Below are 18,530 nucleotides of genomic sequence, written 5' to 3'. Positions count from 1 at the left end.
TAAATGGGATGGTATCAAACTAAAAAGCTTCTTTGCAGCAAAGGGAAACAACCAAGAATGTGGACAGACAGTCTCCAGAATGGGAGAAAATCTTTACCACCTGAACCTTGGAGCATTAATCTTCAAGATATGCAAAGAACTCAAAAAACTTAACACCAAAAAAAAAAAAACACAAAAAAACAAATAACCCAGTAATAAATGGGCAAAGGAACTGAACAGGGACTTCACAGAAGAAAAAATATGAATGGTCAAAAAATATGAAAACATTTTCAACATCTCTAGCAATTAGAAAAATGCAAATTAAAAGTACACTGAGATTCCATCTCACTCTAGTCAGAATAGAAATTATCAAAGTAATGATAAATGTTGGTGAGGATGTGGGGAAAAAGGTTCACTCATACATTGCTGATGGTACTGCAAACTGGTGCAAACAGTATGGAAAGTAGTATGGAGATTCCTTAGAAAACTTGGACTGGAATCACCATTGACCCAATTATCCCACTCCTCAGTCTATACCCAAAGGACTTAAAATCAGCATGCTACAGTGACACAGCCAGATAAGATCAGCTTCTCAATTTCTGAAAAGAATCTAAGATTTGCATGGACAGTGAAGGAACTCAGAACAGCCAAAACAATCTTAAAAAAGCACAGTTGGAGGGGCTGGAAGTGGTGGTACATGCCTGTAATGCCAGCCTCAGCAACAGTGGGGTGCTAAGCAACTTAGTGAGACCCTATCTTTAAATTAAAAAAATACAAAATAGGGCTGGGGATGTGGCTCAGTGGTCAATTTTGCCACTGAGTTCAATCTCCAGTACCCTCCTTGCCAAAAAAAAAAAAAAAAAGAAAGAAAAGAACAATTGGAGGATTCACACTTCCAATTTCAGATCTTACCAACAAGCAATAATTATTATGAGTGTAGTACTAGCATATGGATCAGTCATGGAATACAACTAATAGTGCAGAGGTAAGCTACCATATTTTTTGTTAATTTTTGACAAAGGTGCCAAAGCCATTCAATGGGGGGAAAGAATAGTCTTAACAAATGTACTAGGACAACTGATATCCACATGCAAAAGAATGAAGTTGGAACCTTACTTCACAGGTAAGAGCTAAAAATATAAAAGCTTTAAAAGAAAATATAACTTCAGATTTGACAATGTATTATCAAATATGGCACCAAACCTACAAGCACCAAAAGAGGAAATAAATCGAACTTCCTCCAACATGACTTTTAAATGTGTGAGATGCTTACCCATTCCTCTTTTTTTCTAATAAGAGGGGGGTGAAAAGGTCCAATTTTTCACTGAAAGTTGTAAAGATTAAAAACTTTGATAACATGCTATGTTAGTAAGGGCTTAAACCACGGGCATGCATTACATACACAGAGCATATGCAAAAACATTTCTGAAAGGTTACATAAGAAACTGGTTTTGGTCATTGTTTCTAAAAACTGGAGTGAAAAACTTACTTTTTTCTGTTCGTGTTTTCAAGCTTTGGGGAGTTTTATCATGTATTTTTATTGCTTCTTCCAGTTGTTCTCAAAGTGTGATCCCTGGACAGGTAGCATCAGTCTTACCTGGAACTTGTAACACAAATTTCTCAGGCTCTACTTCAGTCCTGCTGAATCAAATTGTGGCAGAAGGACCCAGCCATGTGTGCTTTAACAAGCTATCTGGGTTGATTCTCATTGTATACTTAAGCCTAGGAACCACTGGCCTATTCAAGTAGATAAAAATATGTAGAAAACTTCCTACTACTTCACGCTGGTAGGTTTAAAGCTATTTACTATATCCCAAACCAGCTCTCAAGGCCAGTTCTTTTAATTAATTGATCACATAAGATCCACAACTACACACCAAATAAGAATCTGGGAAGTCATTTTAATTCATCCCCCAAAGTTTTTGTTTTGATTTTTTTAAACCTAGCTGCTGGCTGCATCAAATGGGGCTGGGCTTTTTAATGAAATTGAAGTCTCTAATCAAGGAGTTTGTTACACTCCAAGAGATTACTATTACATTCTTACTCTGTTCAATTCTATAATTATCTACAATCTACCCCATGAGATAAGCTAGAGTGACACAGTCCCCACCTGCCCTATTTTTTAAATCATAGAAAATAGGTATGTAAGTAATATACTTTTAGTTTTATCCCTGTATCTAATTATATAGTAAGTTATTTTCTTTTATTTCCCAGACACAAGCCGAAAAGGATACTTATGAGCTCCTTGTCTCCTTGCAGGTACACTTACAGCATGTTATCGGTCATAGGAACATACTATTCCGTCTTGACATGGCTCAGTCAAACACTGTGGATGCCAATCTATCCTCTGTGTGTTCTTGCTGAAGGTAAGAAAGAGTGATGAGGTGTTGTGGACTGACAAAAACATCTAGTTGTGATCCTTCACTAAAATTTTGATGATTAAATTATTTGTGCTCATGCTTACCGTACTCAGTGTCTCTCTCCTGGCATATTTCCTTGCTTCATAAAGCAAAGTTGGAAAGGGAAGCAGCTCTGGACAAGAAACAAGGACATCTGAGTCCAGCCCTTAACTTCATTAACTCACTATATGAATTTTGTGAAACTCGTTTAACCTCTCAAAGAGAGGTTTAGCACTTAGAGACTCAATGATCTACGGCTTTTACTTTTCATGCATAGGAATTCTGTTCACTCTAGGTAAACTCTTCTCACTTGCCATCTCCCATGCCTCTCTCCCTCTGCCTGCAAGTTGCCTCTACCTTGAGATGAATAGTTGCTTTCTTAGAGAAGCCTTCGCAAACTTCTCAACTAAGTAAATTCTTCCTACTATGGTTTCATGAATTTCTTTTTTTTATAGGGCCTATCAGCTTTAACTAGACATTTGTATGATTCTTTGAATAATATCCAGTTCCCTAACTACATTTTGAGCTCCATGAAGGCATGGGGTGTGCCTGTTTTTTTGCTTTTCTCCTTTCTCTTATGCACTAGCTCAGTAAACACAGAATGAATTGTTAGCTCCAATACCAAGTAGGTTAATTACGTAACCAAAATATAAACCTCAAACTTAATAAAAATCATCAACTTGCAAAGAACTTGAAGATATTTGGAGTATATACACTTACTTCTGTAATGGATTTGGCAGACTACTAGGGAGCTTTCTAAAAGACGATTAAAGTTTTTGAAAACTGAAGGCATAAAATAAGAATGCATGTTGAAGTAACTAAGGGAAATCATAAAGGAACAGATTCACCATAAAACGATGGTGATGTTGCCAATAATCATAAAGTACATAAAGAATAGCATGTAAAATAAAGCCATATGTTTTCTATCTACTGTTGACCAGAGAAAAGGAGCTAAAGTTATAGTAAATCATATTAGATATAACTTTTAAATTTGCTTTGTTTTCAAAGGAAGATTTATTAAATTTCGGAATAGACTATGTCAAAAGAATCTAGGGAATAATCTTCCTGAAAATCCATAAAACTGCCCTTTAAGAATGAAATCTCTCACTCATTTAAACATTAAGTACATTCCTTTGTTATATCATAAAAACATTATAAAGAATATACAAAGGAATGGTAGGCTGAGTGTTAGTCAAAGCATGCAAAGCTTAAATTAGGATGAATAAATTTTTTTGAGCTGCTTCACAGCAAGGTGGCTATAGCTAATAATAATTTATTTTAAAATAGTTGAAAGTAAATTTCTAATGTCTTGCCACCAAAAATAAATGAGGTGATGAGTATTAGCTTGTTTCATCATTCCACATTTTATACATATATCACAACATATACCCTGTCTCACAAGTGTATACAGTTATAGTTTTTAATTAAAATTAATAAAACCCAAAATAAAAGTTTTAAATTAGGGAATAAAGTAGAAATATGATTAATCTCTTCTTAAAACTAGTGATGACTAAATGTATTCTATTGTTAATTCTAAGCCTTCTCTTTCTAAGAAAGACATGGCTGTCATACAACCCATATTCTTTTATTAAATTCATAAACTTATTCTTATGAAGTATACACAGAAAAAAATCTAGAAGCATTCATGACAAAATTGTCAACAGTTATGAATCCTGGGTAGGGAATATGGGGTGACTGATTTTGTTTCTATATAGTTCAAATATCTCATAGGATAAGAATATGTAGTTAAGAAAACTTTAACTTTTGATAACTTTTAATAAGTTAATAACTCATTTAAATAACATAGTTTTTACATCTGGTAAATATAAGAAAAACATAATTCATATAAATAACCAGATCAACTGGTTCTATGATGAAATACTAGAGACTAGTGTCTAATTCTCCTGTACCTTTCATCCTTTCCCTAGTGATTACATCTCACATCACTGGTAGTGTTTTATTTCATGGAAAAAAATTATATATTTTATTAAAAATCTACACATGGGATACAGTTTCATGAAGTCCCCATCTTTTTGACACCAGCCTCCTTCTTCAAAATAATTTAGGCCAGCATTTCAGGTATGAGTTCCCTAGAAGTTTTATTAAGTACTACTAGGGCTGTGAGAGAGAGGAAGAGATAGTCTGAGAAAATGGGTGATATTAGTCTCTTTTCTGCAAAATTTCTCAGGACCTTTATTGTGCTAATTGTGTGTTGTACCATTCCAGGAGAAAAAAAGTATGTAGCGTCTCCCAAGTTCATTTGATTATTACCCCTATTTGTGGTAAGGGGCACAAAAGTATTTTGAATTACCCTTTTAAGAATGCCTATAATTTTTTCCATGTGAGCATAATAGAGTATATCCTGGACAAAAATTCAGAAAGTCACACTGATGTAACAGCTTTGTTCACTTGATTATTCAGCAGAAATTTCTATACTATACTACAATGTTAGCTAGAGGATTTGGCAAACATCAGAAAACTGTCAGATTCAAAAAATTGTTCAACTAGGGAGACATATATACACAACCTGGAACATGTTGAAGAGGAGAACCTTATGATGTCCTTTTTCTTTAAACAGCATTTGCCATCTATCAGTCGCTGCCTTATTTTGAATCATTTGGCACTTACTCTACCAAGCTGCCTTTTGACTTCTCCATCTATTTCCCATATGTGCTACGGCTGTATCTCATGATGCTCTTTATAGGTAAGTGCCGTTTGTTTTGCTTTATGAATTATTCTTGTGTTTTTTGGTTTACACTACCATCCACCTTAATAGACAAGTTAGTAAAAATAGAAAAGACCAAAGGAGAAGCCCAACACAATGAACTAGATCATGTTATTAAAGCACTTGGAAGTTATAATGCTTTCTTCAGGGCACCATGAGATCAAATATATACATGTTTCACTATATAATCAAGAACAGTTTTGCTAGCAGAAAACATAATTATTATCTATGAAACATATAAGTTTTGACCATAGGCACAGATAGCTACAAATATCAAAATAAGCAGGCACTTCCTGATTTTTCCACTTAAGTCTATCTTGTTTCCTGTTTGGCCTCATATGCTAGCAAGAAAACGGGAGTTGGTGATAAAGACTTGAGAAAAATTTATGGAACCAACACAGTTGGGCGGGATTTTAAGATGGCTGTTCCTCCACAAAGAAAAACCAAAGCAACAGGTATATAACTGCATGTGGAGGAAATAATCATGGGAGCAACTGCAAGAAAATCTGAACATGTAGGTTCAGAGATCCAACAAAAGCATAGTAAGAAACAAAATATGCAGATGGGAGTGGTAGCCAGGAAATGGAGTGTCTTCCCTCTGCAGGGGTAAATGAGAAATAGAGTCTTAGCAAACCATCAGTGTGGATGTTGGCAATTCTAGCTATTGGAGAGTTTCACAACCCTCAAAGGCTTGTAGCCTAATTAGATGAACAATCTGAAATCTGCACAATAGCTTTGCTTTAGAAAAGGATTTCATATCTTCCGGCTATGGCACCTAAGGTTTCAGTGGGGAGACACCTTGAAAAGGAATCTACTGTGTGAATTTGGGATGTTGCAAGGGTCAGAAGCCCTTGGAATATTCCCATCTCTGGGATGCGATTGAAATTCCACTGCACTGGTTCAGTGGGTACCTGAACCAAACTTGTCTTGTGAATTAAACTTGACCCAGTAGAGTAGGTCTGAATCAAACCCACTGGGTGCCCTGAACAGTAAGGACAGGTATTATGATAAGGAAGGGAATGGAGAGGAAACTATCCTCAAGAAAGGGGAGATTGCAGAGCTTGCCCTCTGAGATCAGGGATGTGACCAGTTGCATGCAGATTTGCACTAGGTGCCAGGACTAAAGGCAATCTCCCATGTGGTTCCCACCAACCCTCCCCTCCCCCAAGCTCTGTGTATATGTGCCTGCCACTAAGAGGGTAAGGAAAGAATTCTGTGGTTCTACTGCTGCCATGCTCTCATAGGTGTGCTTGAGTGACTTTAAGCAATGCCACAGATTTGGTTGTGGCTCCACCCCTGCCAGGAGGCACTCATGACCAAAGGAGGCTTTGAGAGGAATTTTGCCCAGGTCCAACCACATCTTATTCATGCAAACTTACTAGTAGCCACTATGGCTAAAAGAATTGGTGGTTTAATTAAAAAAAAAAAAAAGCCAGGCCATTTCTCTCTCTCTCGTGAAGGAGTGCCCCACAGCAGAGGCAGAAAGGAATTCCTGCTGCCATCACACAAATGGGATTCCCACCACTAGGCCTTCTTACACATTGTTTGACCACACACTGCTGTCAGGTTGGGTGTGAGTGTCACAGGGATGCTGTGGTTCCTGCCACTGCCTCTCCCATGCAGGACCTGAGCCTACACCATTGTCTGGCTATAGGATAAGTGCTTTAAGCCCATATCATTATGGGGACAGCCAGTGCCAAAGACCTTTGCAAATAACGAAGTCACCAGTACCTGAGGAAACCCTTATTACTTGATGGGGGCTACCACTTCCATTGTAGGAGAAGCCACACAATGTGCTACCTATGCTACATCTGCCTGAACTACCACTAGAGTGTCCCTGCATAGCCCACAGAGATCATGAGCCCCTCTGACACAAACATGATATACACTGTGCCCAAATTCACTAATCACAGCCAAAGAAGCTACAGGGAGACAATATGGTGCCTAGCTGGAAATAAATTCAACACTGAATAACAAACTGACATCCCTAGACATCTTTAAGAGAAGGTTGCTTACTAACAACCATTCCATAAATGTGGTAGAGATATCTGATCTACCAAATGTCCAAATCTCAATTTAGAAGTATGAAAATACAATGTAATCGTGTATCTCCCAAAGATCAGAACTCTATTAATAGATTCCAAGAACTCAAAATAAATGAAATACTTGACAAATAATTCAAGGGAATGATTTTTTTTTTAAATCTCTGAGATCTAAGACTATAAACAGTTAAATGAAATTAGGAAGATTATTCAGGATGTGATTGAGAAACCCAGCAAAAAGAGTTGAAAAAGAACCAAACAAATCTTGCAAATGAAGAACTCAATAAGGCACAGGAAAATGTCAAAGGCCTGACAGACTATATCAAGTAGAAGAATGAATCTGAGCTTGAAGACAGGTCTTTTGAAATATCCCATTCAAACAAGAAAAAAAAAAAATTAGGATGCTTTCAAGTTCTTGTGGGTGACATTAAATGAACAAATATTCATTTTGGAATATCCAAAGGTGAGGAGCTAAAGGTTAAAGACACAGAAAACATCCCTAATTTGGGGAAAGACATGGACATCCATATATGGGACACATATAGAATTCCAAGTAGACATGACCAGGAAATACCTTTACCATGACACATTATAATCAAATAGTCATCCAGGAACAAAGTATTTTAAAATCTCTGAGAAAAGCACCAAGTAATATTTAAGACTAACAGAAGTTTTATCAAAAGAAACCCTGCAGGCCAGGAGGAAATGTAATGATATATTTCAAGTCACCTGAAACAATAACTGCTACCAAGATTACTATTACCTGCAAGGGTATCTTTGAGAAATAAAGACCTTTCAAGGATTCAGGATAACAAGATAAGCCTTACAAAAGATGCTTAAGGGAGTCTTATATCCAGAAGTGAAAGAAAGAAAACTACCACCATGACTGCATGTAAAAGTGTAAGTCCCACTAGAGCAGAAGATACACACGAGAAATGGAAAAGATTCAAACATTATTATTACAATAAGCCATCCAACCACAAAGATGAATAAGAGGAAGAACAAGGACTATTTAAGACAATTAGAAGATAATCAACAAAAAAGGCATAAGTATGTACCTCTGAATAATAAACTTAAATGTAAAAAATGTAAATAGGTTAAATTCTCCAATTAAAAAATACAAATTGTAAGGAAATGGTGGTATATACCTATACTTCTAGCTGCTTGGGAGGCTGAAACAGGAGGATCACAAGTTTGAGTCCAGCTTCAGCAACTTGGTAAGCCTGTATCTCAAAATTAAAAGTGCTGGAGATGTAGCTCAGTGCTAAAGTACCCTTGGGTTCTATCTCTTGTACTAACAAATTTTTACCAGTAATGATACACTAAGAGATGGAAAATATCCTGAAATGAAATCCTAACATAAGCAAGAATAGCTATACTTGCATTTGACAAAATAGGCTTTATCAAAAACTGAGAAATAACATCACTCCTTGTAATGATCAAGGAGGTATCATTTCATTAAGGTGTTTGGAATCTATCAGTATCTAATATTGGAGCATCCAATTTTATAAAACAAACACTGTTAGCCCTAAATTGGGGGGATAGGCTGCAGTGTGATAACAGCATGGGAATTCCATATCCTACTTTCTTCAGTGGACAACTCATCTAGACAAAAAGAAAACAATAAAACATCAAAGTTAAACCATACTAAATATCAAGTGGACTTAACAGACATTTACAGAACAGTCCATCTAACAGCTTCAGAATACATGTTTTTTAAATCAGTACATAACTCTCTAGACCACACAGTAGGCCACAACAAGTCTTATAGGATTTCATTGTATCTTGTATCTTTTCTGATTACAATGAAATTAAAACAAGAATAGCTATAGAAATTCTAAAAGTATGTGAAAACTGAATAACACACTTTAGAATAAGTGAGTCGCTGGAAGTCAGAAGGGAAGTTTTTAAAACATTTATGAAACAAAATACACCAAACCTTGTGGGAGGCAGCAAAAGTGGTATTATGAGGGAAATTTATAGCAATGAGTTCTTGTATTTAAAAAGACTTTAAGTAACCTAATGATGTACCTCAAGGATTTAGAAAAAAAATAATCCAAACTGTAAATTAGTAAAAGGAAGAAATAATATAGCTCAGCAGAAATGAAAGACTAAAAAATAACACAAAAAGCCAGTGAAACAAAGAGTTGGTTCTTTAAAAGCTAAACAACCTTTGCAGGCACTAACTTCCTTAGGACTCCTAAATCTCGAGAAATAAAACTGAGAATCAGTATGTGGAATGGCATCAAATTTAAATACTTCTGCACATCAAAGAAAACAAGAGAAGAAGAGACTACAGGATGGGAGAAAATCTTTGTCAGTTACTATTCCAACAGGGGATTAATATCCAGAATGCATAAAGAACTAAAAACACCAAAAATAAACCGAATCAATAAAAGGGCAAATGTCATTTGTCAAAAGATATGTATCAAATAGAAATTCAGGAAATGCAAATCAAAACTACACAGATTTTTATCTCACTCCACTTAGAATGGCACATGCCTATAATTCCAGGTACTTGGGAGGCTGAAACAGAATACAAATAACAAATACCGGGGAGCGTATTGAGGAAAAGGTACACTTGCACATTGTTGGTGGAACTGCAAATTAATACAACCACTTTGGAAAGCAGTATGAAGAGTCCTCAAAACACTAGAAATGGACCCACCATATGACACAGCTATCCTCAGTATTTATCCACAGGAACTAAAATCAGCATATTAGAGTGAGACATGCATACCAATTTTTAGTGTAGCTGAGGTAGTCATAATAGACTAGTAATAGAACCAACCCAGGTGCCCATCAACAGATAAATGGATAAAGAAAATGTGTTGCATATATACACAATGGAGTTTTATTGAGCCATAAAGAAAAATGAAATCATCGCATTTGCTGGTAAATGGATGGAACTGGAGAACAATGAAATAAGCCATATCCAGAAAGTAAAGGGTCAAATATTTTCTCTCAGGTGGAAGATCGAAAGGGAGAAAGGAATAAAAATGGGGATCTCATGAAAACAGAAGAGACCTATAGTCTAGAGAAAGGGGAGGGCATGAGGAAGTATGAGGGACAAAAATCTACCTATGCCTGTGTGGTTATATACCACAGTGAGCCCCATTTACATGTAATGGTGATGTACTAATTAAAATAATAAAATGGAAATCAGTAGAGCAAGTAGATCAGGGAGGAAGGAGCAGAGGGAAAAATGGTACTAAGGAGATTGAACAAATTATGTATAATTATAATGTACACAAAGCTAAGCGAAAAGGACAGCCTTTTAGCTGCACTTACCAAGAAAAAGAGGATCCAAATAACCTTCAAGATGAAAAAGGAAACATTACAACTGCTACCAAAGAATTACAGCAGACCACTGGAAATTATTTTGAAAAACTATATGCTAACAAATTGGAAAATCTGGAAGAAATGGACATAATTGGGGATACACATGACCTGCCAAACTGAACCAAGAGAATAAAAAACATGAATAGATCAATAAATAATGAGATCTAATCAGTAATAAAAAGTCTCCCCCTGAGGACCAGATGATCTCACTGCTGAATTTTACCAAACTCTTTAAACTATTCCATAAAAGGAGGAAACCTTTCCAAACACATTTTATGAGGCTAGCATTACCCTGTTACCAAAACCTGACAAACATTAACAAACCTACAGACCAACATCTCTGATGAACATAGATGCAAAAACAAACAAACAAACAAAAAAGACTAGCAACCAAATTCAGTACATCAAAAACATGCATGATGGGGCTGTGTATGGCTCAGAGGTAAAGTGCTTGCCTAGCATGCATGGGGCACTGGGTTTGATCCTCAGCACTACATAAATATAAAATAAAGATATTGTGGCCACCTAAAACTAAAAAATAAATATTAAAAACAACATGCATGATGATCAAGTTGTTTCATTCCAGGGATGCAAGTATGATTCAATATGCATAAATCAATATGTATAATGTTACAAACAGAAGGAGGGATAAAATATCATCTCAATAGATGTTGAAAAGGTATCTTGTGGGCTGGGGTTGTGGCTCAGTTGGTAGAGTGCTTGCCTAGCATGTGTGAGGCACTGGGTTTGATTTTCAGCTCCACATATAAGTAAATAAATAAAGGTCAATCAACAACTAAAAAAATTTTTTTAAAAAGGTATCTGATAAAATCCTATATCCCTTCATGATAAATGCCCTGAACAAATTAGGTATAGGAAGAATCATACCTCAACACAGCAAAGGCTATATGTGATAAACCCATAGCCAACATCCATACTGAATGGGGGAAAACCAAAAGCATTTACTCTAAGATCAGGAACAAGATGAGGGTGGCAACTCTGATTTTATTCAAAATAATACAAGAAGGTTTAGCCAGAGGAATTAAGTAAGAGAAAAAAAATAAGTCACACAAATAGGAAAGGAGAAAATCAAATTATTCATCTGCAATTGATATGATTCTATACATAGAAAATCCTAAAGACTCCACCAAAAGACTATTAGAACTCATGAGTGAATTTATGGAGTGGGATACATATAAAAATCAATAGCTTTTCTATACACCAATGAGTTTTCTAACAAAAAAAATCACTAAAACATCCCATTTGCAATAGCTATAAAAAATACCTGGGAATAAACTAAAGAAGTGAAAGACCTCTACAATGAGAATCACAAAACACTGATATAAGAAATTAAAGATGCTAAGGTTGGCAAGATTTCCCATGTTCATGGATTAGAATTAATGTTGTGAAAATGGCCATACTACCAAACCAGTCTACAGATTCATTGCAGTCCCCATCAAAACCAATGACATTCTTCATAGAAAAAGATCTTAAAATTTAAATGAAAGTACAAAAGACCCTGTGATGCAGACTTCACAACATCTGATTTCAAGGCACACTTTCAACCACAGTAACAAAAATAGCATGGGTTTGGCATGAAAACATATACCAATGGAACAGAGAACACAGAAATAAACCTACACATTTACAGCCAGTGGAATCTTAACAAAGGTGCTAAAAACATATATTGGAGGAGGTACAACCTCTTCAACAAATGGTGCTGGGAAAACTGGATATACACATACAGAATCCCTATCTTTCACCCTGCACAAAAATTGACTTAAAATGAATTAAAGACCTTAGTGTAAGACTTGAAACTCTGAAACTTCTACTTAGAAACCCAGGGAGCCACTTCAAGCTATTGGTACATATAATGATTTTCTGGATAAGATTTGAAAGAAAAGCAGATATTGACACATGGGATTACATCCAAGTCAAAAACTGTAGCACAGCAATCAACCATGAAGAGTCAATGTACAGAATGGAAAAAGAATATTTGCCAGCTATTCATCTGACAGAGGTTTAATATCCAGAATGTATAAAGAACTCAGAAGTCTTAATGTAAAAAGCAAATCAATTAAATATGGCAAATGATCTGAACATCTCAAAAGAAGAAATACATGAAAAATCATGCTCAATATCACCATCCATCAGGGAAATACCATAATACCATCTCACCCCAGTTAGAATGACAATTATAAACAAAACAAACACATGCTAGTGAGAAAGTGAAGGAAACAAAAACTCTCATATGCTGTTATTAGGAATGACTACGGAGAACAGTATATATTGAAAGGAAGTTAGCATACAAAAGAGATACTTGCATGCCCATGTTTATTGTGGTGCTATTCATAATAGCAAACACATGAAATAAGCCTAGGTGGGCATTCATAGATAAGTAGATAAAAAAGTACACATATACACAGGAATATTATTCAGCTAAGAAAAATGAAGTTCTGACAGTTGCAGAAAAAAATGATGGTATTGGAGGACATGTTAAGCAAAATAAGCCATAGGCAGACAAGTATTTGTGTTTTCTCTCAAAATGTAGAAACTTTTTAAGTCAACCTGAAAATAGGATAGTGATTATCAGTGACTGGGAAGGGTGACCATGGTGGAGAGCGCGTCATGGGTAGAAGGGTAGCTGGATATGATCAGTGTGCACTGTATGCATGGTGTGGAAACATCACTGAACCCATTAATATATACAAGTAATAAAATTTTTTAAAAGTCTAATACATTTGCAGGAAACTTGAGATTAAAGAGTAAAGCTATGCTATGTAAATAAAATATACTCTGGATTAATAAAAAGTAGTTGAAATTTTTTGAATTAATTTGTTTTCCAGGAAATTAGGGAAAAGAGTTACATTATTAAATTTACATTTCCCCAGAGCTAACCTTCACAAATTCTCAAAATAATGATCATCTCTGGAAGGCAATAGAGATCAGATACAAGAACACCACATACAGAGAAAAGGCAAAGATACAACTTCAGAGTAAAGAGAACTACCTCCCACAAAAAGGAAAAATACTCCCTGTATTGAAATAAAACAGTAGGATGGAAGAGTTTGACTTACTCCCTTTCTGCATAAAATCTGGACACGTCCTTACGTGTTCCTCCTCCAAGTCTCCCTCATAAGTGGCTCCCTGGACTTGGGAAGCACTCTGTTATCAAGTCAGGGTTCTTTCCAGAGAAATGGTTAATCAACCTTACTTACTTTTGCCACTTTCCTGTCCACCTTAGGCATGTATTTTACCTACAGTCATCTTTACTCAGAAAGAAGAGATGTCCTCAGAGTCTTTTCCATTAAGAAGAAGAAAATATGAAGTACAGCATTCCAATGTGACCTGAGAAAAGACAGGCTCGTGGACTTGGCTGCAGCAACTACAACACAGGAAGTATTCTAGTGGAAAATACCCAGTACTTGACAAAAACCCATGACATAACATAATCACACACCCCCAACTCTACACACAACAGCAGTCTGTTTATCACTCACTGTATTTCCAAAACGTGAACTCTGCATACCCTGTTTTCCCCAAACTGTGGTTTTTATACAAGTTACATTTATATTGGGCGAAGTCTGATTGTTTCACTGTAAGGTTAATGAGAAAAAGGAAATTAATGGAATTAAGTTCAGTTAAATTGAGAAACCAGACTTGATAACCTAAATTACATGTATTCCTTCTCACTTCTGATTGCCAAATAGCAGCAGATCTGTAGGAGAGCACTATAAAATACACTCTGTCCTCATCTAGAATAATGTACTTCATGGACAAATGTCTTTGTCCCCAAATGTCAGTACCCACCATACATACTAGCTACACATTGAAAATTAAACATCTTTCCAAGGCCTATGTTAGCCTTCTCAGGCTGCGATAACAAAAGCCTCAATCTGGGTGGCTTAAATAAATGTTTTTCTCATGGTTCTGGAGTTTTAGAAGTCCAAGATTTCTGTTCCTAGTGAGGACTTCTTGGTTTATAGATGGATGCCTTTTTTTTTTTTTTCACAAGACAGACCACTGTCTCACAACTCCTCTTATAATGATATTTATCCTATTTGGGAGGGTTCCACCCTAATCAAAGAACTGCTTCCCCAAGGCTCCACATCCAGGTATTGTTGCGTTGAGGGTTAGGGCCTAATACAGGAATTTTAGGGAAACACAGATTCAGTCTATAGCATTTTGCACCTGACTTCACAAAATTTATGTTCTTCTTATAAGTGAAATACATTCCTTCTATCCCAACAGCCCCTAAAACCTAATTCATTCCTGCAAAGTCTAAAGTTTTATCTAAGTTATCTTCTAAATCAGAGTAAAATGAGACTCAGGTATAATTCATCCCGAGGCAAACTTTTTTTCAAATAAATTATGTGCTACCAAAATGTAATGATTGGATGGGCACTGTACAGACATTCCCATTTCCAAAGGGAGACTCGGTGGGAAGAAAGGGGCAACAGGTCCCCAGTAGGTTCAAACCCTAGCAAGACAAACTCTGAGATCTGAGGGCTCAGGAGTGATCTTCGACTTCCTGCTCTGCCTTCAGGACCCACTGGGGAGACGTCTTATCCATCTCTGTTGGGGAAGGCCGGGTCCTCACAGCTTTGGATGGTCTCAGTCTTGTGGCTCCTGGCAGATGAATCACCTTTAGGGTCCTTCTTCCCTGGTCTACATTCACAGCTGATGAACTCTATGGTCTCCTGTAAAATCCAAATCATCCAAAACCAACCTTCCCTTTGTCTCATCTCCATTCCCTTCAGTTCAAACTAGCAGTGCTGGTAACTGATTACATCTGCAGTTCACACCCACACTAAACTCTATTGAATGGTCTCCTATCACACCCTCAGTGTTCTCTTTAGAACATATTTTCTTATTTTTTGTAATATGAATGGAGCTCAGAATTTTCAAAATCTTTAAACGCTTCTTTTTGGTTGATAATTCTGTCCTCAATGCATTACTTTCATATTTTAATTCAGGCAGTAGAAGGATAACCAAATCACTTCAACAGTTTGCTTAGAGAGCTCCTCAGCTAAATATCCAGTTCATTGCCCACATGTCTCACCTTTCACAAAACACTAGAACGTGGACACAATCCAGCCAAGTTACTTGCCACTTTATGACAAAGATTCCATTTCTTCCAGTTTGCAATAACATGTTCCTCATTACCATCTACCACCTCATCCAAATGGCATTTACTATTCTTATTTCTGTCAGTGTTCTCTTCATGATAATTTATGTATTCTCCAAGATTGCACTTTCTTTCCAGATTTCTTCTATTTTCTGTTAGCCCTCACCCAAATCACCTGTGTCAATTCCTAAACAGTATTAGCAGTTTTTCCTATCATGCATCTTGAAACTCTTCTAGTCTCTACTCATTACTTAACTTCAAAGATACTTCTAAATTTTTATATATTTGGTATAACAGCACCTGCTTCTTGGTGTATCATAGATTTGGTTACAATAACAAAATACTGTACACTGGGTGACTTAAACAATAGAAATAGGTTTCTCCAACTCTGGAGGCTAAGAAGTTCAATATCAAGGTGCCAGTTCATTCAGTTCCTGGTGAGATTCCAGGATAACAACTCCTTCTTTGGGGTTTGCAGATGGATGGTTTCTTGCTGTATCTCCACATGGTAGAGAAAGCAAGTATCTCTCCCATGTCTCTTGTAAGCTTACTAATTCCATTCATGAGGGCTCCGCACCCGTATCTACTTACTTCTCACAGGCCTCACCTCCAAATACTAGCATTCCGAGAGAAGCTAACTTCTAGCAAATGACTTCAAAAAAAGTTATTAATAGCCTCTTAGTTACCATGGAGCCATTCCATTACAAATAAAACAGAAGATTTTAGGTACTTGCATGGATCCCAACATCTGTTCCAAATGTACACTTTTTAAATCAAGAGTCAGAATGTTTGGATACTTTTGAGAAACATAACATGGCTTTAACCCCACATTAATTTGTTAGTATATCCCTGCATGCTATTTCTCTTGGCATTTGTGTTTTCAAAAACTAACAGAAGATGACTTGTAAGTTAAATTTCCTTTTGTGTATAGTAAGGAACATCTGGTTTAAAAAAGCAGAGACTTCTGGTTTCTAGAGAGCAAACCAAAATATCTTGAGGGAATAATTAATTCTTACCTGAGGTCATACAGATAATGAAGAAGAAGGGTCTTATTATTTCAGTGACCTATATCTTAGAATGTTTGTACTTTCAAATTTACAACCTTTGAGGTTTCCATGAATAAGAAAATACCATGAATCTTCCATCCAAGTCTGCTCAAAAACAAAAAAGGGAGCTGGGGAAGAGAAGATAGGGATATCTTATTTTTTCTCTTTTGTATCCTTGTTTTCTTATCAAGGACAGGAGCAGGGAGGGACAAGGTTTGAAAAGAAACAGCTGAAAGGAAAAGAGCAATCTGAGTTTGCCACCTCTATTTACAAAATGATCCAGAAATCTAAAGTCCTACACCTTTGTACCACAACTCTAAACTTCCCACTTCCAGAGGTCTGGTAATATAAGATAGAGTTGTTTCTTTTGAGTGCACCAATCTTACAGTAAGCATGAAACAGATTTAATGGGATTTGATTTGATGGGAGTTTGCATCTTGAAGAGGAAGCTAATAAGCCTGATAGAACCCAAGATCCAAAATGATTTCAGCTCTAGGAACTTGGCTAGAGGTGAGACTGCCACTTCCTGGATGTGTTTACTGTATTTTTTTAAAAATAGAAAACAATATCTCCTTATGGTATTGCTGCAAGAGTGAAATAAACCAATACAAGTGTACTTACAGTCTGGCACCCAACAGTAAATGCTAGATGAATTTCAACCTGTAACAGTAGTATGAGACAGTGTATGTGGGTGGGAAGGAGAAAGCTAGCTTCCAATCTAAATTTTCTACCTTCTTGCTTTTTACATTCATTTCCCTCTAGCTCAACCTCTAAGGAAATAATAGATTTGCTAAACAAAACTAGTAGGACTATTTTCAACATAGGTGGCAGGTACACTTGGTGACAACATGAAAGTACAAGCCACATGGGAATACTAGAAGTTCATGGCACTTGTGGAGCACCAGCCACTGTACTATGCTTTGGTATGACAGATACAAAGGTACATATTTTCAGTGGCATAATTTTTATTCCCAATTATCTCATAGATGTATCAGTATGTGTATGATTGCCTAGAGATAGAACCCTGATTAATGGTTGTGTGAAAAAAGGATAGTTAGCAGACAAGCCATTGAATAAATTGCAATCCTTGATGACACTGTCACAAACCTTCATTTTCTTTAGACCACTAGTCGCCCTAAGAAATTTGTACTTGTTAAAAAAAAAAAAATTAGAGGAGACATTTGCCATTTTCTGCCTACCCAGCATCCTGAAGAAATACAGTTCACACGGTCTGGGTGGGCCGCCTCTTCTCTTTGTGCAGGGATCTAAAGATAAGTAGACTTATGACTTAAGCTTGGCCAATGACAGTGCTCTACTTCCCAGGGACCAAACACTTGTTCAGAGACTCACATGTGACATGGAATGAAGCAACTTCTCCCCATGTTGCTTTTGCCACACCTGTGGGCAAAGACACTTTTCCTTACCTTTGGCAAGATGGCAGCCATCTTGCCAGGGATGTAGAAGCATCCCAAGAAGAACAAAGTCTGATGGCACCATTTGATTCACTGGATGCAACTGCTACTCATTAGATCTAAAATTTCTTGGTTTGTGAACTAATATTCACCTTTTTGGCTGATTTATTTTGAACTGGATAACTTTTGCTTGCATTAAAAGGAACAAAGCATAAGGAAATATAGCCCTCACTAATAATTAATTTAGCTAATATTCGGTGTCATGCTTATTATTTAAATGTGTATAGCAGTTCCAAAATATTTATCAATAGTAATAAAACTTGTCTAAGTCAATGAATATCATCTACTTAGACTTCATGGAAATCAGATCATAACACCACTGTTACCACTATAGTTTGCTTTGGTTGGCAAAACCTTCCCCCATGCCTTAAGACAAATAAAAGTCACATGCACAAAA

The 18,530-nt window shown here is 36.4% G+C and overlaps 2 protein-coding genes across 3 annotated transcripts in view; one reads left to right on the top strand and one right to left on the bottom strand.

Annotated features, from left to right (window-relative positions):
• The window catches only part of LOC144377293 (uncharacterized), an 85,989-nt gene extending 72,154 nt beyond the window's left edge, over positions 1–13,835 (bottom strand). Inside the window, exon 1 of the mRNA XM_078047701.1 lies at positions 13,706–13,835. The gene's annotated coding sequence lies outside the window, so the exon portion shown is untranslated. The remainder of the gene's footprint in view (positions 1–13,705) is intronic.
• Hacd4 (3-hydroxyacyl-CoA dehydratase 4) overlaps positions 1–14,422 on the top strand; it is a 29,708-nt gene extending 15,286 nt beyond the window's left edge. For both annotated transcript variants that reach the window (XM_005335908.5, XM_040285854.2), the window contains exons 5-7: positions 2,239–2,345; positions 4,957–5,082; positions 13,732–14,422. In XM_005335908.5, the coding sequence (XP_005335965.3) occupies positions 2,239–2,345; positions 4,957–5,082; positions 13,732–13,814 (316 nt within the window). In that variant the 3' untranslated portion in view covers positions 13,815–14,422. The remainder of the gene's footprint in view (positions 1–2,238; positions 2,346–4,956; positions 5,083–13,731) is intronic.
• Positions 14,423–18,530: the final 4,108 nt, after the last annotated feature.

The sequence above is a fragment of the Ictidomys tridecemlineatus genome, chromosome 4 (genome assembly GCF_052094955.1).
Source record: "Ictidomys tridecemlineatus isolate mIctTri1 chromosome 4, mIctTri1.hap1, whole genome shotgun sequence".
Taxonomy (NCBI): Eukaryota; Metazoa; Chordata; class Mammalia; order Rodentia; family Sciuridae; genus Ictidomys; species Ictidomys tridecemlineatus.
This window is presented reverse-complemented; position numbering and strand designations above follow the sequence as displayed.